We start from the raw sequence: 20,268 nt of genomic DNA on the forward strand, positions 1-20,268 counted from the left end.
GAGAGCACGAAGCTGGCGAAGCGCTGTCTGAACCTCAGATGAGGGTACTCCGTGATCGGACGTGCCAGGTACAGAACCTAGCTCAATATGTTCTGCCAGCGGAATTACAGTGCTACCCGAGAGCTAGAAGAATGCCCGCCGATAACCAGATTAGCTCCCTTACCCGAGCAGATGTCCTGTGGACAATTTCACCGGCCAGGCCCCTGAGCTATAAACTCGTGATGTCACATCCTTCAACGCTTTGGAATCACTTTGGAACCAAATGAGGTTCTCAAGGTGATGCATAAGCCTGCGACGACTACAGCTATTGTCCCGGGGACATACTCTCGAGTATGCTTGCGAAGATAGGACTGGCCAACAGGCGCAGATGTGGCCCATGATCCTTTTACAACTCTCGTCATTGTTATTTGAGCCGCCACCCTCATCGCAAAAGCTAAGCGCATCAGCCTCGATCACATAATATTAATTGTCTGCTAATGGATCACCAGTTTCAGAATAAACTTCTTTTGAAAAAAAGTCCACATGCATTTCTCGTCAGGGTCTGTAGTGGACGTCGATTTTGGTGAAGATACATGTCCGCTCTTCATAAGTGACCAACAATTTGCCTCAAAGTTGCGTCACGAGTCTACCACCTGCAATTTTCGGAGCGTGGTGATGAGTAGAGTAAAAGATTCTTCCGCATGTGTTATCCACAGCCAATTGGTAGGTCTGGGATGAGAATATATCTGAGTTCTGGCTCTCCGCGGTGTTATATACGCGCTCTCCTAGTCCCCAGCCTCGAACCAGCCCCCTGCTCCGTGGCTCCGCAGACGTCTCCTGGCAGTCTTCAAAAGTGACAGACTTCTGATAGGGGTAGAACGCACAAAATGGTACCGCCGTGAAAGTTGTCCTGTCGACTGCGGGTCGGGCGGACCTGTACCAAGAAGTAGACGCACGCATAATGATGATGAGAAGTAATGGCACTATTCTCTCCTTTCCGGCCTATTAATCATTTGCCACCCTGGCAACGCTAATCGCAATACGAGGAGAATGATTAAAGGAAGACTGAGTAGGCGCCTCTCTTGGTCTTGATTGTGACAGGTTGTCGCTAGCCACCTTTGGGGCCACGATCTTGGTCCGACACCATCGAATAGTCACGAAGCAGGAGCCAGTCGAATCAGAATTGATGCGTAGTGGATATGATCGTCAGATGACTGAGGGTATTTGTCAGAGCGTTATTTAGAGCAGAGTGAAGGGGTCTTCCATAGGATCCGCAGATAGATAGAATATAGGTATGGGATAGGAATATATCTGAATTCTGGCCCTCCGTAGCTTAGGGAGCCCTCCGCAGCCTATATATACGTTCTCTCCGGGCCCTTAGTCCCCTAGCCAGCCCCTTAGCTTGGCAGGCCCTTGGTGGCTCCGCAGGGGTCCTGACAGTATTGCGGCTTGGTTGGCCACGCCCTGTGGTAAGTCTAGATCACTACACATTCGACATGGGCGAATCGATGCTGGCTCGGTATGAGCTGGACTCACCGGCCGGCGTCACCGTAACCACTTGGTTCCAAGAAATCCAGGCTGCTCGCCCGATCGGCAAGACCTTGGTCGATGGCGGAGCTCGTCAAATAAGCAGAGTGGCCAGCGGAAATATCGTTATCATTATAGCATGCTCATGCACAGCGCCTCAGGGTAGCGCGGGGACTGGTACCCGGACAAGTCAATCGTATGGTACTATGCGAGGACGGTGTCTCCTGTTTTACCTTCCACGCATAGCACCGGGGGAAAAGGGTGGGAGCTCACGTGTGCCTAAGAACGCGTTCGTCAGCATGCTGCATCGACGACGGTGCTCCGGTCCTACACCTCGCGACATTCATAATTGACCGGAATGTGCCCAGCAAACAGGGGACATCGGCCCTCGGTCCCTGAACTCCACGTCGTTCGAGGACGGCGAAGCGCTGGGCAAAGTCTTGTTGGGTGGACAAGAATGTCTGGATATATGGAGTCGGTGTGGAGGTCAAGACCTTGGCGGCGGTCAGCGCCGTATGAGAGCTACGAGAGAGCTGGTCAGCGCCCTCTTGGTCTCCAGTTGCTATCTTGGCTGCGGATCCTCGATCTTTTATGGTCCGCGACATGCAAGCCTGCCACGCGACAAGGCGGCTCATGGATGGTTGGCTTCCATGCCAATGAGGCGATGGTGTATTGTTTGGCATGTTCGTGTCCAAAAGAAGCAGTTTCAGACCTGTCCTTAATATCTTGCTGAGCGGCGTAAGTCAGGGCAGGCGAGGGAAAGGTGTGAGTATTGACCCAGCTTGTGAACCGGAGCCGAGATGGTCTTGGCGTTAATATAACCTTTATTTACCCGCATTTAGCCGAATGTGACACCCTTGCACAGATCCATCAGGACAGTCAGTAGAAGTTGTGCTGGCCGTGCTACATAGTACACCGGAGAAGTGGCGGATCCAAACATCTGGTTCGGGGCACAGCAGCAAATCATGGCTCGCGCCTCCTGCTTTGGCCATTCCAAAATGAACTCCTCCCCAAGATCAAAGGAGTCCCGCCTGATCAGAGGCGTGCCGCGGCATCAGAAGGAAGATCAGGCTAAAGGCGGCTGGGATAGAGCCGTAGACTACCGGCCTTAGCCCTGCATTCTTTAAGGGGAATTTTCGACGCGTCGAGATGTCCATGATCCTTTCGTGGCCCTTGTCGCGGGTATGTGAAGCGTCTGCCCAGGCGCCAGGCGCCGTCATGTGGCCCAAGGCCACGGCGGCAAAGTTGTGAGCTTTCGATGCAGGACGATGTTGCGGCCAGGCGACCCAAGAGGAAGAGACGGACCACGCTCGTGGGTTGGTGCTCTTTCGCGCGTCGGCGGACCTGATTTCCTGGTTCCGAGAAGGACCAAGATTTCCAGTAAAATGGGCTGGACGACTCAGACACCAGCGAATGCTTTACAGTCCTGCGAGGCGCGCCGCCATAGGGCTGGGCATGCACATTGCACAGCACTCGAATTGCAAGGAATCAGGCAAACAGGCGAGCACCAAGGCATCTACCTACCGTACTAACCTCATCACCTCAAGTGCCTACCCCATGCCCCCCTTTTCCCCTAATTCTAAGCTGGGGCAAATTTGTATCCGAGTGTGGCTTCACTTGAAGAGAGTCATGAGCCCAAGCGACAGAGGACTATGGCGGTGGACAGGTTTGGTCCTCAGTCATTTGTCTTTGCCTCAGCCATCGAACGCACCGAACCAATCCACTGCACGCCCTTCTCACAAATACCTGTAATATCAGGTCTGCCAGCTTGGTTAGAACATAGATGTCCTTCTGCATGTTCCCCACAAGTACCTCGTCAAGATGGGGTTTCAATCAAGCCTTTCAGGCCTTCCAGACACCGCTGTTGACTGCCCTGTCCTGTCGAGGTAATCACAAATGCATTGAAGACGCCTCAGTACTTCGGGCCCCTACTTACCTACCTCACCTACCTAAGTACCCTAAGGTAAGGTACCTTACCTTAGGTACATACCTTAGAAGACATGCCTGTTCGCTTATTCGGGCACAGCTTGGCAGGCGCCACGCGGCCCGGGCTCACAGGCCGCCCCCCCTACCCCGGGGCAGCTGCCCCCCTTCTTGGCAGAGCCTCATGACTTCCTCAACTTCCAACGCTACTCCAACATCCAAGACTTGCAAGGCCAGCGAGCGTTCCAAGACTTCCAAGACTTCCAAGACCCCAAAAGATGGCCAAGGTGGAACAAAGCCCCCCTTTTCCGGCAGCAAAATATCGTCTCGATTCTCTTCCGGCAAAATGCGACTCTCGCTCCGTACACGACACCTGGGTGGTCTGTCACTCATTCCTCACTCCACTTCTCGGCCCAGCTACATCAACCCTGACCTGGCTTTCGACAGATGCTGGCGCATACCCTCCCTCGCGACCCCTGCTCGTCCTCGGCAACTCCATGAGCATCTGTCCACCGGGCGAGGGACATTTGGGGGTGGCGGGGCCCCTCGTCTGATGAATAGATGGGGTGCGTCTTCCACTTTGAGGGACCGCCTTCTCTCTCCGTGATCTGGATCTGAAGGGCGGTCCGCCTGCCCGCCATTGCCCAGGCCCAGGTCGCTGCGTACCACGCCCTTCACTCACGTCTTCTATATATCTGGGGCTGCCTTACTCTCCCTTTCCCTTTTGTTCTTCAACTCAACCGAAGGAAGTCCGCCAGGCGCTTGACAAGTCAGATTCTTTTTTGAGCACCAGAAGACAATCATCTTGCCTCGCCCTCACCACCTTTATCCCATCAGCCTCAGCTCGCCATGGGCATCAAGGAGATCATCGGTCTCGGGACCGACGAGAAGACGCAGAAGATTCGTGATGAGGCGCCCAAGTTTGAGCACGTAGTCTGGTACAGGGAGCCCGGCCTCAGGGTCCTGACCTTCTACTCGGTTGTGCTCTGCGTCTCTTCCATGGGAACTGGCTGGGACGGGTAGGTTTTCCGAGACATCGTTGTTGATCATCAGTCTGACACAGTCATCAGCATGTACATGGGTACCGTCCAGAATTTCGACAGCTGGAACGAGTTCTTCGATAGGCCTACCGGCGATAGGCTTGGACTTCTCGTCGCTCTCTACCAGATTGGCTCTGTTGCCTCCATTCCTATCGTTCCTATCATTGCCGACCGCTGGGGCCGCCGCCCCTCCATTGCCATTGGTTTCATCATCATGGCCATTGGCGCCGCTCTTCAGGCTGCCGCCCCCGACTATGCAACTTACTCTGGCGGTCGTGTCCTCCTTGGATTCGGCAATTCGTTCGCTCAGATCTGCTCCCCTATGCTTCTGGCCGAGATCTGTCACCCTCAGCACCGCGCTCGATTCACTACTGTGTACAACTGTCTCTGGAATCTTGGGTCTTTTCTCGTCTCTTGGACCTGCTTCGGGACCCATTTCTGGGGCAACGACTGGTCGTGGCGTTTCCCTGCCATTCTGCAGGGTGCTCCTGGTCTCCTGCAACTGATCGTTCTGTGGTGTAAGTCACAAAATGACACTTGGTTCCGTCTTTGTCTGCCTGGATTTGCACTAACGTAGCTGGTTAGGGATTCCTGAGTCTCCTCGTTTCCTCATCGCCAAGGATCGTCAAGATGAGGCCCTAGCCATTCTCGCCAAGTACCACGCCAGTGGCAATGTCGACCACCCAACAGTCCAGTTCGAGTTCCGCGAGATCCGCGACACGATCAAGATGGAACAGGAGGCTGACAACAGCACCAAGTATGTTGACTTCTTCAAGACGAAGGGAAACCGTTACCGTCTTGCCGTGCTGTTCTCTCTTGGTATCTTCTCCCAATGGTCCGGCAACGGCGTTGTCTCCAACTACTCTGCACGTCTCTACACCAATGCTGGTATCTCGAGTGAAACCGAGCGCCTGGCTATAACTGCTGGCAAGACTGTTCTCGACATGTTCGTCTCTATCAGCTGCGCTCTTCTCGTCGAACGTCTCAACCGACGCTTCTCTTTCCTCTTCTCCACGAGCGGCATGTTCCTCACACTCGTCTTCTGGACCCTCACCTGCGGCCTCTCCGAACAGCACAGAGCTGCTGGCGCCAACAACGCCATGATATTCCTGGTCTGGCTCCATGGTGTCTTCTACTCTACCTGCTGGTCTGGTCTCTTGATCGGCTATGCAGTTGAGATTCTTCCCTATTCGCTTCGTGCCAAGGGTCTCATGTTCCTCAACATTTCGATTCAAATCGCTCTTCTTCTGAACGCATATCTCAACCCCGTGGCATTTGAGGCCTGGGAGACCGATGAGGCCAACAAAGACACTGGATACGGCGGCAACACTTGGAGGCTTTACCTTATTTACACGGTCTGGGTTCTTGGCGAGGTCATCTTCATCTACTTCATGTACGTCGAGACTCGTGGCCCTACCCTGGAGGAGCTTGCACAGGTGATCGATGGAGACCGTGCCGCCGTCGCCCATTTAAACCTCGACCACGTCGAAAAGGAACTTCAGCAGGAGGAGACCGAGCGAGTTCCCTCTTCCGAGCAGGAGGTCCACCAAGTCGTTGGCACCAAGGTTTAAGCGCGCATGACTCTGCTCTGTGTTTGTTGTTCCGCTAAACCCATGGCAGCATTTGACATGCGCAGAATGTTCATGCTCATGTTGGCAATTCGTGGAGCACATGGCCAGGAATTTGGTCGTTCTATTCATATCTGGTGGTGTGTGCTGCAGATATGTCGTTCAGAGAAGTCCTTTGAGGACAGCTCTGAAACTTGGGACCATGGGTCCAGGTCTTAGTCATTCTTTTAATATAATTGGATATTGATGAAGAAACTGCTTGACTGCTTCCGTTCTTGTCGATATTCAACTCAGAGTTGTATGCGTTGCGGGACATACGGTCATGAGGCCGGTGTATCTGCATCCTGAGGTGACGTGGTCTGCGTCACACATTGAGTTCTTCGTGCGAAGCGTCACTAATCTTCATGCTGGTCGTGAGAGGCGGCCTTCTCACTGGACCCTAGATGTCTCTCTGTCCTCGAAATCTTGTAGTCTTTCGCCACATACGATAATCTATCGCGGCGTATCACCTCTTGTTTTCCGGGTTCAGAGGTGCCTATTCCAATGCTTGCTTCCCGATTGATACCAACCAAACCCTAAAAGGACGACACACTTGAAAACAGAGTGCGCTAGCTCTTGCAAGTTTGATGTTGTTGTGTTCTTCGCCCTGTTCACTAGGTCCTCACTGTATCTGAAGGAACCAGCTGTCTTCCACATTCCCACTGCTACTGCCATCGATGCCTCCCCAGAAGACCAAGTTTGCGTCCCCAGCGGCAGCGGCGCCAAACAAAGCTCGTGGTCCCGGATGCGCCTTGCCACCCCCGCTGTCCTTCTCCACTGGCACGATTTCGACCTCAGCCCAGCCGAACTCTCCCGATTCCGCCCGCGGCAGCTTCTCGCGGATGGCGTCCTTCAGAGCCGCGGCACTGAGTCCCCGACTAGGCACCTGTAGCGACCAGATGTCTGAGTAAAAGTCTCCCTCGTCAGCCAATGCGCCGTCAGAGTGGCCAAACATGTAAATAAGGTAATTCCGGCCCACTCCGGTCGTAATCGGCACGAGGGCGCCGCCTTCACGTGGTTCGGGGGCAGGGGTCAGTGGACTGACTGCATAGTCCACTGTCTGCCATGCCAGCGCATCAGCCCTCTCTCGATCCGCCGCGCTGCCTCTGATGTCGAGAAAGTTTATCGCGCCAGGTGTATTCACGCCCCTCGAAACTGTGTACAAGGCGTGGTCCACTAACGCGGCTGCCATCGGGGCCGCCGGAGCCGATGGTAGTTTCGTCCACGCCAGCGTGTCGAACGTGAAGAGCCACGTCTCCTTGTCAGCCGGACTCTCTGGTCCAGTACGGCCTCCGTGTAGGACGAGGACGTCTTCCTTCCCGGCGAGAAAGATGTGGTGGCCGTATCGAGGGGACAGCCTTTTGCCGATTTGGCTCGGTGCCTGGATGCGAGACCAGCTCAGGGCACGCGAGTCCCAGAGCCAGATGCAGTCCTCGTCGATGACAGCGCCCGTTGCGTCCCGACCACCGTGGACGACGAGGTACTGACCGCGGGCGCAGGCGGCGTGTTCTGTGCGCGGAGCCGGCACAAGCATCTCGCCCGTGTCGACGTCCTTCATCGCCAGCGCGGGGTAGCACGCATATTCGCTGGCCGCAGCAGCGCCTGTGGTCGGGATCGCAAGAGCATGAATGTTGACAGAGCAGAGCTGGCTGTCTTGCTTCTGGCCTCCAAACATGTAGGCTTTGCCTTCGATGACGGTGACGGTGTGATTGTATCGAGAAAGCGAAAGCCTGCACGTGGGAGTCAGCACATACGGGTATTCGGCATGACGCTCGGAGAGACGACAGAGAGGACGATGACTTACTGGCCATCGTTGGCAGGAAAGGTTGCAATCTGTGACAACGACCCTTTCAAAGGCTGAGTTGGTTTGGCGAGAGCAGCAACGGCAGTCGCCTCGACAGCGGTCGAAATGACCTGCTCGACGGCAACAGCTCCAGCGAGTGCCTCGGCCATTGCTGTGTTGAATCTAGGGGGGTCAAGAGAAAGAACTAGAATATGGTGAATTCATGCGTGATGGTGAGAATGCCCTGATTTCTTTTTTCCCTTGCTTGAAGTTTGTTTATTACCAGACTGAGTTGTCTCCGTTGACGTACAACGGTTGGCCTCTGGTTGTTTTTTCGGTTGCAGGTGACTTGACCCTCGAAGATGACGTCTCCCAGTGTCATCGCGAATGACGTCACACAAAGCCCGTGTTACAATAGGGAAGGGATTTGGGAGCCTTCTAGTGAATAGCACAGATATTGTTTATCTTTGGTCGGGCGCAGATAGACTGGAGGAGTCTAGGTAGCTTTACATGTCTTCGACGTATTTGTCAAATCTAGACGCGCCATACTAGCCAACGGCCACTACCCGCGAATCTTCAAATGAGCCACCTCAGCGGCCGTAGAAGTTCGTTTCAAAGCTTGGTTCCGATGCGGGTACCGCCCGAAGCGCTCCAGAACATTTCTATGTTCGGTTACGATCCTGGAAAGCGTTCCAATCCAGGGCTCAAGAGCGGGCCGCCGGCGTTCGAGCACTTCTTTGGTCGAGAGGACCGCCTGCATGTCTTCTCCGAGTTCTGTCTTCAGCCCATAGAGGACGCAGAGAGTGTCGCTGAACATGCGCCTGTGCTCTGAAAACAACATGTCTTGCATCTGCATGCTCTCCGAATGTTCAAGAGGCATGTAGAACCAGAACCTGTATGCCTGGCGGTACCGAATCTCCGGGTCTTCAGGGATCCTTCTCTCGATCGCTTTGAGTGCCAGCTGCAGACACCTTTCGTCGAAGAAACCATACGCCCTGCCGGCCTCGTCATTGCGGAAGCAGTTTCGCGTGATCTGGTCGAGAAGGATGATCAGGCTCATCCAGTCAAGCGGAGACGTGAGTTCAGCTGCCGCGATCATGTCTGACCCGTCAAAGGTCAACCCCTCGAGGGCCGCTAATGTGGAGCCAAACTCTGCCCTACATGATGGCGCCTTTAGTCTGGTTCAGGCTGCGTTGAAGTTGCGGTGATGAATCCTCACCTGCAAACGCCATCGAACTCTTCATTCCGAGTGAACCAGTGTAAGGCATCTTCAAGCGATGGGACAAAGATGTGTTCGGCATCAGAGATGTGGGCGAACCAGACTCGGCGGATGTTGGTGAAGAGAGTAGGTGTCAGTAAAGCCTTCAGTTGAGGCCTGGGAGACTCGGGAGCGGCTGTCATTTTGGGAATGTGAAAAAACGAGAGCTGCACAGGACGCCATATTACTCCCTCGAAGACTCATATTTGTATCAATTTGCGTGTGGAGCGCGGGGCGATTGCAACGTTTGGAACGCCAACGATGCCATTGATGTGCGCTCTATAGATCAAATTTCAATGTTGGCCAGAATCGTGCTTGAATTTCTAAGCGGAGCCGAACCATAGTCCACCAAACAGATATCTTGTTTTGCGTGCAGTGGGACCGAGTCGAAGGGGCGATGCTAAAATGCCACGGTACTCGCTTTTAGAGACCATATCTGGACATGTCAGGCGGCCATAGCTTCCCGCGGGAAAGACCGAGACTCCTGTAGTTGGGGGCTCTTCGCTGTACCTCATACGGACAAAAGGAATTGGATGGAGACCAGAAGGCTTGGCGAAGGGGTGCAAAATCATTTCGCCGGCTCCCCCCCCCAATGAGCAAAAAGAATTGACGGCGGAAAATAAGGGGTAGGAACAACAGAATTCCTTTGCCCCAACAAAACCGGGGTTTCATAGGCATCCAGCCACGGTCCCGCTCTGCAAAAGAAAAACTATCGATAACAGAACAGGGTGGAGGATCCCGATCATTGCCTGCCTGGCGTGCCGTAGTCCTCCACCAAAAAACACCCCTAAAACCCGAGAATAGAAGCAATCCAGGGATCATAGAGCCGGGCCAGACCTCGTGTTCCCCACAGTCTGTGCTGGACGGGACGATGACCAGGGCACAATACGAGGAGACCTCATGCATGGTCCGTCGGCAGGCTGCCTTAAGGAAAGGTCGCCCCGGCCTGACCTTCATAGTCTTGCAATGCTCCCAATTTCTTATCTCGACTTCGAGCCTGCTTTGCTTTTAGACACTGCAAAGCCTCACTTTTGTTGTCCACCATCACCGCCAGCCTCTCGCCACAATGTCTCAGCCGACCATGATGCAGGCCATCGAGGAGGAAGCCCAGCCTGCTCAGCACGGGGACTTTCGTGACGATGCCGCCGAAGAGAACCAGCCGTACCCTGGATTATTCTCCCAGGACACCATGCCTGCCATTATCGAATCATTGGTGATCGGTGAGTACCTCACAGCGCTGCATCCATAAGCAGTTACGAAAACTAACGCCTGCCGTAGATGATGTCGTTTCTGACGACGGAAAACAAACAAGCCCAGAGCAAAGAGGAGCAGCAAACGGTACGGACGAATCTATAGACGCACTGGTTGACCCGAATGATCTGACGTTCTTTTCTTTGTCCGTAGATTATCGAGGCCATCGACGACAGCGATCCTCCGCGAGCAGCCAGAGCAAGATTATGACGGCCCAGGAGTTTGAGATGTACCGACGGGCGAAGATGATGCACCAGCACGAACTGGACGACGAAAGCGATTACTCGCAAGACGAGAACGACCTTGACGACGTGGATGAAAGGCAAACGAAACAAGACGCGTTCCAACACAGGGATCGCCAACAAGCGTACATCGCCGAGCAGCGGTACAACAGGCGAAAAGTATCAGGGGGTGGAGGTGTCGGGCAGCCAGACACGGGAGCCCGCCCCGAGTCACCGGCCGTCGCAGATGCATCGGTCGAGACATGGCTGTCGGCGTGTTCCAAGCGGCAGTCGAGCAGCGACAAGACGCTTGCTGACCAGGTCAATGCTGCGGCAGCGGATCAAGATGATGAAGATGTCCCAGTCGCCTTGCTCCTCAAAGCAAGAGGCGCAAAGAAAAATGAGGGACACCAGAAGGAAAGGAGCCCGCAGAATACGCTTCGTCCCCCGAGGCCACACACCCGAGCACCTAGCCGACAACTCGCCACTCCCTCGCCGCCGCAACCGCGAGCTCCCACGCGGTCTGTCACACCATCCCCAGGGCTCACCGCGACGGGCCATCAGTACGGCCACACGATGCATATGAACAACTCGTCGCAAATCTCCTTGCAAAGGCCTCACATGCCAAGGCCGCACACATCCGGCGGGCTGGTCAGCCGGATCGACACCCTCGAGAGTCCCAGTCCCTGGAACAAGCGCCGTACTGAACAAGACCCCTGGCTGAGCGCTCCTTTGAACCCACACCGGTTCTATGGCAGGGAGACGACTCCGCCGCCGCAGCAGTACCCCATGATGATGGGGAATCAATTCTTTCCGATGCAAGTCGCGCAGCCGCAGTATCCTGTTATGATGGGTGGACAACTTCCTCCACCCCAGATGCAGCAGCAGCAGCAGTATCCAATGATGATGGGTGGACAGTTCATTGCACCACAATATCAGCAGCGACCACTTTATTAGACACCATGGCCTGGTCAAGTAGGAAATTTGTAATCTCTAGCGTCAACGCAATCTAATCTTCATTTCGGCCCCTTCTGACCTCATGTTCAGCCGAATACGCGCTTGAAAGGCCAGCTTCCGTGTTCAATTGAGCACAACCCGTGAGCATCATGGGGCCCTCTGCAGCTTCAAATGTTTGACGTCACACTCTGAATTGCATGGCGTCGTATATCGATTTTTGATATTGCATGGCGTCGCCCTTCATTATCACCTGTTCTTCGGTGTTGCCACAACGCCTTTCATCGGCTTTTTGATCTTGCCATCCCCCCCTCTCTCTTATGACCCCAATCGTGCTTACACGCTCGGCCCCCCAACGCCAGTCACGCCATCGTTGAGGCAGTCGGCAAAGAACTTCATGATGGGGACCATCTCCTCCTTCTCCCTCGGCATCGACACGCCCTTTCTCCTCCAGTGCGCAACCTCGACATTCTCAAACTCCGCCTTGAGCTCCTCAATCTCGTCCAGCTCAAACTGCAGCGCCAGGACCTTGGTCTTGGCCTTGCCACGTGCGCTGACCGTCGGCACCATGGACCCCGGCAGCGGCCCGCCCAGCGACAGCACGCCCTTGAACGCCGCGTCCTCCGGCGCCTTGCCGTCCTCCTCCTCCAGCGCCTGCCCGACCCGCAGCTTCGACGCCAAGCCCAGCGCCAGGGACCCGCCCTGGCCAAAGCCGAAGAACATGATGTCGCTGAGGCTCCAGCCGAGCTTGTCGATGAGGGTCTCCTTGATCAGCCGCTCGCGGACAATCGTCTCGGCCTTTTCGTACCCCGGGTCCGGGTCAATCTCGCCCGTCTCGTCATCGATCTTGATGTCGTCGCCCCAGTGGAAGTTGCGCCCGGGCTGGGCGTCCGGGTCGCCGAGGAGCGCGAGCGGCAGGGGCGTCGTGCCCTGGACGGCGATGCTCAAGACGCCGGGGAGGTTGATGCCCTCGGCGAAGCCAGCGTAGGGGATCTCGTGGTCGCCGAGCCCGTGGAAGACAATGAGGAACGAGGTCGTCAGCTCGGCGGGCTTGGGCCATGTCAGGGCGATCTTGACGGCGGGGGAGGAGGTGAGGTGGGCAAAGTCGGCCTCGGTGGGGACGCGGGCGGGCATCTTGACTGTGTGTGGGTGCCTCGAGCTGTGTTGGGCCGGTGTCTTGGATGAAGAGGATGAAGGGGTGCCTCCAATGCGTTCTGTCGATATGCCTGGTTGCCTAGCCGTCGTGATGGCTGAGGGGGATGCACTCGGATGGCTCAAGCTGACTGTGTGGGTGGGTGGGTGAGTGATCAATTCACTGCTTTGGTGGGGTCGAGATGACGTTGGCTCAGTGCTCCTGCCGAGGGGCATGACCCCGCTGTGCCTGCTACTGAGATTTCTTTGGGGTGGGGGCGTTGGACCCCTGGTGCTAGTTGGGCGATTATGTCATCGGCCCCTTTCCCTCTCGATCCCTTCACATCAGTCCCTCAGCTTCCTGAGTTTCTGGGATTGATGGTTCCAAATATATTAAACCCTTTTTTTTTTCAAGCAGAGTCGATGAGACATGACCGAAATCAGAGGCCAAGCCAAGCCAGAGCAAAAAAAAAAAAAAAAAAAAAGGTTCCTGAGCGCCACAAAAGTGCTCTGGCCATGCAACGGCGGACACGAGATTAAGATTTCACTGTATTGGTAGCAAGTAGACTACATTATCAAATAAGGCCACCGCCTTCAGCTCCCGCCAAACACCACGCTACTCATGCCTTAAATCAACATCACGACCCTTTCGTTCACTCGATAGCGCGCTTCCTCTTGCAAGGGCTGTTGCTATCCCTGGGCTGACCGAGGCCGAAGCAGTTGGCCATCTTGTAGAAGATGTCCGTGTTGTCGTACGACCCGCCAAAGGTCTCCTGGCAGGGACCCATGGCGTACACCATGACGTCCGTCAGCGAGTGGATGCCTTGAGCCTCGTCGACGGGGATGGTGCCGTTGACAACGAAGCCGTCGGGGGCGTCCTTGGGGTTGACGTAGTTGTCGTTGGGCGCCAGAGGCACAGTGGGCTTGCGGGGAGACTCGTGAAGGCGGTAGTTCTCGCGGCGGTCGGGGTTGGCGCCGAAGCCGGCGGCAATGGCGTAGCGAGGCGTCCAGTTCAGAGGAAAGTTGGGGCCGGTGTTGTAGCTAACGTTGGGGTTGGGCGAGGTATACTGCGACTGGCCCGAGCGAGCGTAGGTGCCGACGGCGCGGCGCTTGGAGCGGAAGTCCTCCTGCTCGGCGAGGTACTTGGTATCGGTACCGCCAAAGACGCTGTGCTGGTTAGCTTTGGTACGTACACCAGAAATGGGGTCTCAGCACTCACTCGAAGCCATGGCCGTGATCAGCAGAGACCACGATCAGGGTCTCGTCGAGGATGCCGAGCTCCTTCAGCTTGGCAATCGTGGCGCGGACTGTATCATCGAGCTCGAGAAGGTCACCAAGAGCGCGGTCGTAGTCAAGAGCGTGCATCTGCTTGTCGATGGAGGCAGCCTCAGACATGAGGAAGAAACCATCCTCGCTGGCACGGTTGTGAAGGACGTCAATGGCCTTCAGGGTCATTTCCTTGAGACCGGGCAGGTCCTTGGCGTCGCCATCACCGCCGGCAGGGCTGTTCTTGAGGCCCTGGAGGTTATTGGTGTAGACGTTGCGGTCGAGCCAGGTGGGAAGGTTGCCCTTGCAGAAGATGCCGAGGGCCTTCTCGCCAGAGTCAGCGGCCTCAAGGGCCGTCTTGTTCTGCGAAACAGTGTAGCCTTGGTTGGCAAACTCGGCGTAGTAGTCCTTGCCCTTGTAGGAGCCGCTGCCGGGGATGAACTGCTCAGCGCCGCCACCGAAGTAGACGTCGGGGCCCTTGTGGCTGGGCCAGGAGTAGTTGCTGATACCGTTCAGAGCCTGCTCGATCAGGGGTCCGTACTGCGAGCGAGCACGGGTGTGGCCAGTCAAGGCGATGGGGGTGGCATCGGCCATGAAGGCGGTCGACACAGCGCCCCAGATTGTGCCCTACACTTGTTAGTCTTGCTTGTAGTGGACAGGGCCTGTTTGGGAGTACTCACCCAGATACGCGTGCTGAGCTCAACAATGGTCTCAACCTTGGGGTCGTCAAATGGATCGGGAGAAGAATCGGCGTAGACACTGGGGCCAATTAGCTCTGGCAGTACATGAATTTCCCCAATCTTGCTCACCCCATGGCGTTGACGGTGCTCTTGTGGCCGGTGTACAGAGCAGAAGCCGAGTTGGCGGAGTCGGTGATGTAGGTGTCGATGGAGTGCGTCATCTGGTGACCAAGGACAGGGAAGCTGTCGAGAGCCAGCTTCGTCTGGTACTTTCCATTGATGCTCTTGTGTCCGAGGAGACGAGCGGCAGTGATCTGTTGGGGTCATTGTCAGTCCTGGCACCGTTGTAGATTTTCAATCTCCCATCCATACCATATTCGTGGTCATGCCGTCACCTAGAAAAGACCATTTAGCTGGTTTCAGCAATTGAGCTGCATCTGAAACATACCGATGAAGAAGATGATGTTCTTGGCCTTCTTCTCCGTCGCCAGAGGTCGCACGACCCAGTTGGCGGTGGTCTTCTTGTCGCCATAGTAGCTCAGGTTGACCTCGTAGTTGCCAGGCTCGTAAATAGCGATGCGGCGCCAGACCTTGGACGCCACATTGACGGCAGAGCTCTCCTTGGCATCCTCGGCGTAGAGGTCCTCGTACCAGTGGAAGGTCCAAGGACTCGAGCTTTGGCTCCTTATCAATCTTGAAAAACTCCTCAAGAGACTTGGTCTCGCCGCCCTCCTTGGTGATGGTGACGGAGAAGTCTTCGTCCGGAACGCCCTTGTTGAAAGCCTCCGAGCCGTTGATGGGAGCGTGAACCTCGACGCGAAGGTCGAAGAACTGGCCAGGCAGAAAGTCGGACTGGTCGGGCGGCAGGACGCAGCCAAGGTCGGGGCACGAGCCGAGACGCTGGAACGTCTGGGCTGAGACGGCAGAAAGGCCGGCGGCCGCGAGGGCGAGAATGTTGAGCTTGGCCATGGTGACGCTGAGCCTGATGCCTTCTCGCTGTCCGATCTCCTAGGTCGGCAAGGTTTCTTTGAGAAAGGGAAGCTTTACAACGCTGGCGCAGGTGTGGCCGGACAAGGGAAGAGCAACAAAGGACCGTTGGGCGGCTGGAGATGCATCGAGGGCTCGAACTTATACGGCTCGGGGGGTGATTTCCAAACTGTCAAGCTATCGAACCCTGCCAGCCGCACGTGCCGATCCATGGACTTTTGCGAGGTTGCAGAGCTCTCGCCCGGCGCCGGATCCATTGTCATTGCTGCATGGCGCCAGGCTCAAGACGGCTTCGCGACCGCGGCTACGACGTGGTCTGCAGAGACTGTGGTGAACCTGGTTTGCTCGTGGTGGGTTGACGAACCCAGACGAGCAGCCGTTGCAGCTGTTCTAAACCCTGCGACTTGGGGCACGCGTGCGGGGCGGGCGCTCCGCTTGTTGGTTTCCCCAAGCAATTGGAGGGAGGTATGCATGATTCCACTCGTTGGTGATAAGACATCGGAGCGAGCGTGCAACGACCGGTACAGGGCTGGGGTGGGGCAAAGAGAGATGACCGGTGATGAGCAACGTGGAACGTTCAGCCGATCATGTTGAGCGATGAGGGCACGTGCTGTACCTCTCCGTGTCGCCAGCTCGGCAGGTCGAGGCCTAGCGCGCTGCCAGTGCAGCGTGAGGGTGGAAATGAAGATCACCGAAGAGGATGCTCGAAGATGTTCACTCGCGTAGAGAGCTTCTTCGGTGTCGACAAGGACCGTGTCAGGGTGGAGTTGAACGAGAAGAAGTGGGCTGAACAGAGTAGCGGCCTGTCTGTCCGATCAGGGTCGAAGGCCGGCGGGGGTTACAACAGGGTGAGGTCAGTCCAGTTGAGAGGGGTAGCATGGTGCATTCGGACGCTTGCAGGATGATGATTCGTCAATGGCGAGCTCCCAGGTGCAGGGTTGTCGATGATCGATGATGCTGTTGATCTGGCGGAAAAGGCAAACCGGACGGCTCGAAGCCTCGTGGACGATTCCGAGCTTCTCATTGGCTGTGAAGGCTGGTCGGGTAGGACCAGCATTGACGGTGCAGGGGGAGGTGAGGGGGAACCAGTTGACCGAAGCTGCATGCAGCTGCCCGCTTTTCATTAGTCTGGCTATTGAGTGTTGTACAGGTCTTGTGTTGGTCAATGATTTGTTTTTTTGGCTCCTGTTCGGTCTTCTGAGGGTGGTCTGCTGTTAAGGTCGGGTTTTGGTGGGCTTGTACGTTAGTCAGCATGGTTTTGCCGAGTCTTGGGACCAAGTCGATCTACTATGCGGACGGCGGACAGAAAGCAGTCGGTCTTCTTTGAATACTGCGAGATACCACGTCTCGAGTTATCGAATGTCTCAGATTTCGAATGTGACATTCTCTAGATTCCTGTCAAATTTGCAGATCACATCATCCGTCAGATTGCCGAACAGATCGTGCATCAAGCATCCATAGTGCCCGCAGCCCGCTGCATGGCATCCTCGTCGGAGCGCGCATCATGGCCATCAAGGTAGCAGAATGGTTTTTAATGTATTATTTGACCAGCGCACCGCCCTCCTCTTTAGATGCGAAGCCCTTCTTGTCTAGCTCAACGGAGCTCTCATCTGGCACCACAGGGGTCTCTGTCGCGCTCCTTGCAGCTTGAGCAGACTCGTCCGTCGCGTCACTGGGACGCACAGCGCCCTCTGCGTCTGCGTTGCCGTCGTTGAAGTTGGCCCACTTGCTCTCGTTGATCTTTGGTTGATTCGCGATGCCCTTGAAATGATACCCTCGAGCTCTGGGACGCGAACCAGTCCCGAGTGGTATTTCCGCCTCATACGTTGCCACGAACTGTTCTGAGAGCTCTTCGAACCGCGTGGGACTTGCTGCGAAGGCGGCACGAATACCAGCAAAGAACTCACCAACCACGTGGTGGTTGTGCATCTGCAGCAGCGTCCATGCGAGCATCTCGTTTGCGTTGAGGAGATGGTGGATGTAGGCCCGGTGGTGCTTCGTGCATGCGTAGCACTGACAGCCTGGGGCAAGCGGTGTCACCGATGTGACGTGTTCGGGCGACCACATGCTGGTGCCCAGGGCAAGTGGGTGTTCGTGGGGACCCTGCGGGGGCGGGAACGTAAAGTCAAACGCGATGCCCGCGTCAGAGGTGGTGTTGAGGAACGGCACAGCGCAAATGTCGACGCCGGCAGCGATCTGCTCGAGGATCTGCTGGGGCGATGTAACAGTATGGAGCGAGAGTCGCGCCAGGGGCACCAACGGCTTGTAGTGCTCGAGAACCTCTGGTAGCAGGTCAACATCGTAGATCGCCAGGCCTACCAGTGCGTCAATGTCGTCCTCGGACAATTGCTTGAGGTACTGCCACTGAACATGGTGCGGCACTCCTAGAATGGGGGCAAACACTGCAGTTCCGGATTCGCGCAGCTTTTCCCTGCGGCTAGGCTTCAGGAACCGGGCCACCCACTCCTCGGTCCGATCCGCCATGCGCACGAGTTTCTTGGCGGGCGGGCGGACACTTGTGTGAAAGAGATCGGCGGGCGCGATGGCAATGTCGGGGCTGAGTGCTTCGATGTGCGCGGCATACGTATCGATAGGCAGCGTCGACGCTCCAGTTGACGTCCAGATTGAGAGCGACTGGCTGCCATTGCCCGACTGGCGTCTTCACCGGTGAGCATCTGCGCGGGCCCATGATGGTCGCCATATCGCGAGGGAAGCCTGTGAAGGCGTGCAGCGGCCTGGCCAGCGTGGGCGGAGCGCTCAGAATAGGCGGGCTCTTCTTCTCGATGACTAGAGGGTTGGTATGAGTCTCAATGTCCTGTGCGAAAGCGTCTTGGGCGCTTACAATCCTCGAGGGCCATGTAGGCACCTCTAAAAGTTGCGTGTTTTGAGAGAATGTCTGGCGTGACATGAGGCACGGTTCCTCTTGATGAGATGGCGATGAAATTGGGTGTGTCGATGACTTTACGGTTAGGCAACGCAAGGCTACCCAGCCTCGCCGCTGAACCCTGTTGCAGCGCTGACTGTAGAACCTTGAAAGCCATCTCGTCTGATGATGCCTCATTTGAGGACGTTGGACCGTTTATCATGATACCATACTCTCTCCCTCTGCTGGGTGGATGGGAAAGGGGAGCGAAGAATGACGAGTAGGCAGTGAGCTTGTGGGAACACGAGAAGGAGAGGATGAGTCTATGGTGCCGAGCCTGACGAGGAGAGAGTGCGAGAAAGAAAGGAACGTCGGCGATCACCCTGGCTTTTCTGAGCTATGGCCAGTAGGTGAAAGAGGAAGGGCAACTCTGGTGAGAACGTCGATATCACGAAGACGGCCGCCACTTGGTCACGATGACTTCGCCGAATCACTCTTTAGCCCACTAAATTTTAGCCATCGTGTCCCCCACGCAAGGACCCCATTTGATGGCGCTTACCAGCCACAGACACCCTCACCAGCCACTCTTTCCATGATCTCTACTAGCTTTGTCGATTCAATTATGTGGCTTTGCCGAACATTAGTCGCTTCACACTGCATGCAGGGACCCGGGGCCAGTGGACCAATCACTGGAACATCCCCACCAACGTTGCTCTACGGCTTCTTCGGGATGGATGTCGCTAGGCAAGCCCTGGTCCAGCTGATGGGTGCTTGATTCAGTGCCAGCAGTCTTGCGACATGCTCTCATGACTTGGATAAGGTCTCGGTTGTGAATGCTAAATACACAGCAGTTCTCCTGCCCACAACGCCCCTTTCTGCGGTGTTTGTCGAAACGTCAGTTTCAAGACCAAGACAGCCAGTACATGTCTGCTTTGACAGCACAACACCACCGTCATCCATCATCGATTTAGTAAGCTCGGATCGCGCCCGAGTGGCGGCCCCATCTGTGGCGCTTTCCAAGAAATGCTGACGGATCGGGTGCGGCACAGCCAAACGAAACACTCTAGGAGTCGCGGGGGGCATTGACATGCCCTTCGTCTTCTCCGACACGACAGCAACAGAATGAGCGACGATGGCTTTGCCGAAAACGCACCCCTCCTGAGCAGCATGGAACGACAAGAAGCCACCGAGAGACCTGCTGCCGAGCGAGGCGATGCCACTGCGACGGCGGCCGACCATCCCGACGCCCCGATCCCCGATTCCACCACCACCGCCCAACAGCGACGCGAGCTCGAGGTGGAGGACGACTCATCGACTTCCACCCCAAGGTTCTTGCAGGATGACCGCAATGGAAAGAGATGGAAGTGGGTGCCGTACCCCGCATACCGCTTGTGGGAAAGCCACAACGACCTGGGCACAGGGCCCCCAGAACCCGCGCGATTGGAAGATCAAGCCCGTCTTCCCGCGCATCCAGGAATTCCCTCTCCTGCTCGTGGAGAAGTATCTGCCGAAGCGGAAACAACGCCTTGTTGTCGTTTTTTTCTACGTAGCCATTTGGGCTGTCACCTTTGCGCTTGTCAAGCGAGCCGAGACGCTCGCCACTGAGATCGAGGGCTGGCGCACGCCTTCGGAGATTGGGTGCGGCGCCACGTATTGGGGCGCCGGAAACCGATGCGGCATCAATGGTGTCGACTGTCGCCCGTTCAATGGCAGTGGTTTCCCCTTTTAGATGCTCGGACGAACTGCCGCTCCGTTTCATTGTCTTTCTACTCCCTCGCTGGTGGGAGATCAGGAAAAT

The 20,268-nt window shown here is 56.0% G+C and overlaps 9 protein-coding genes across 9 annotated transcripts; 4 read left to right on the plus strand and 5 right to left on the minus strand.

The window, feature by feature from the left end:
• Positions 1–1,963: 1,963 nt before the first annotated feature.
• Positions 1,964–2,508, plus strand: VDBG_04071 (predicted protein; the record flags this gene model as incomplete). The annotated part of the gene is made up of 2 exons (XM_003006072.1): positions 1,964–2,189; positions 2,372–2,508. 2 exons carry the CDS (start codon positions 1,964–1,966, stop codon positions 2,506–2,508), a joined length of 363 nt encoding a protein of 120 aa, XP_003006118.1.
• A 1,770-nt stretch (positions 2,509–4,278) lies between these two features.
• Positions 4,279–6,040, plus strand: VDBG_04072 (hexose transporter protein; the record flags this gene model as incomplete). The annotated part of the gene is made up of 3 exons (XM_003006073.1): positions 4,279–4,448; positions 4,554–4,987; positions 5,055–6,040. The coding sequence occupies 3 exons, from the start codon at positions 4,279–4,281 to the stop codon at positions 6,038–6,040; spliced, it is 1,590 nt and encodes a 529-aa protein (XP_003006119.1).
• Positions 6,041–6,698: 658 nt separating this feature from the next.
• Positions 6,699–8,156, minus strand: VDBG_04073 (conserved hypothetical protein; the record flags this gene model as incomplete). Its single annotated transcript, XM_003006074.1, has 2 exons — positions 6,699–7,806; positions 7,881–8,156. The coding sequence occupies 2 exons, from the start codon at positions 8,027–8,029 to the stop codon at positions 6,699–6,701; spliced, it is 1,257 nt and encodes a 418-aa protein (XP_003006120.1).
• Positions 8,157–8,421: 265 nt separating this feature from the next.
• VDBG_04074 (conserved hypothetical protein) lies at positions 8,422–9,260 on the minus strand (the record flags this gene model as incomplete). The annotated part of the gene is made up of 2 exons (XM_003006075.1): positions 8,422–9,016; positions 9,079–9,260. 2 exons carry the CDS (start codon positions 9,258–9,260, stop codon positions 8,422–8,424), a joined length of 777 nt encoding a protein of 258 aa, XP_003006121.1.
• Positions 9,261–9,945: 685 nt separating this feature from the next.
• Positions 9,946–11,546, plus strand: VDBG_04075 (hypothetical protein; the record flags this gene model as incomplete). The annotated part of the gene is made up of 3 exons (XM_003006076.1): positions 9,946–10,337; positions 10,396–10,455; positions 10,522–11,546. 3 exons carry the CDS (start codon positions 10,184–10,186, stop codon positions 11,544–11,546), a joined length of 1,239 nt encoding a protein of 412 aa, XP_003006122.1.
• Positions 11,547–11,879: 333 nt separating this feature from the next.
• VDBG_04076 (phospholipase/Carboxylesterase superfamily) lies at positions 11,880–12,677 on the minus strand (the record flags this gene model as incomplete). The annotated part of the gene is made up of 1 exon (XM_003006077.1): positions 11,880–12,677. The coding sequence occupies one exon, from the start codon at positions 12,675–12,677 to the stop codon at positions 11,880–11,882; it is 798 nt and encodes a 265-aa protein (XP_003006123.1).
• A 650-nt stretch (positions 12,678–13,327) lies between these two features.
• On the minus strand, positions 13,328–15,589 carry VDBG_04077 (alkaline phosphatase H; the record flags this gene model as incomplete). The annotated part of the gene is made up of 7 exons (XM_003006078.1): positions 13,328–13,841; positions 13,894–14,567; positions 14,621–14,699; positions 14,750–14,934; positions 14,993–15,015; positions 15,069–15,264; positions 15,368–15,589. 7 exons carry the CDS (start codon positions 15,587–15,589, stop codon positions 13,328–13,330), a joined length of 1,893 nt encoding a protein of 630 aa, XP_003006124.1.
• A 1,557-nt stretch (positions 15,590–17,146) lies between these two features.
• VDBG_04078 (queuine tRNA-ribosyltransferase) lies at positions 17,147–18,648 on the minus strand (the record flags this gene model as incomplete). Its single annotated transcript, XM_003006079.1, has 2 exons — positions 17,147–18,213; positions 18,450–18,648. The coding sequence occupies 2 exons, from the start codon at positions 18,646–18,648 to the stop codon at positions 17,147–17,149; spliced, it is 1,266 nt and encodes a 421-aa protein (XP_003006125.1).
• A 944-nt stretch (positions 18,649–19,592) lies between these two features.
• On the plus strand, positions 19,593–20,199 carry VDBG_04079 (LCCL domain-containing protein; the record flags this gene model as incomplete). The annotated part of the gene is made up of 2 exons (XM_003006080.1): positions 19,593–19,838; positions 19,891–20,199. The coding sequence occupies 2 exons, from the start codon at positions 19,593–19,595 to the stop codon at positions 20,197–20,199; spliced, it is 555 nt and encodes a 184-aa protein (XP_003006126.1).
• Positions 20,200–20,268: the final 69 nt, after the last annotated feature.

The sequence above is a fragment of the Verticillium alfalfae genome, genomic scaffold (assembly GCF_000150825.1).
Source record: "Verticillium alfalfae VaMs.102 supercont1.4 genomic scaffold, whole genome shotgun sequence".
Taxonomy (NCBI): Eukaryota; Fungi; Ascomycota; class Sordariomycetes; order Glomerellales; family Plectosphaerellaceae; genus Verticillium; species Verticillium alfalfae.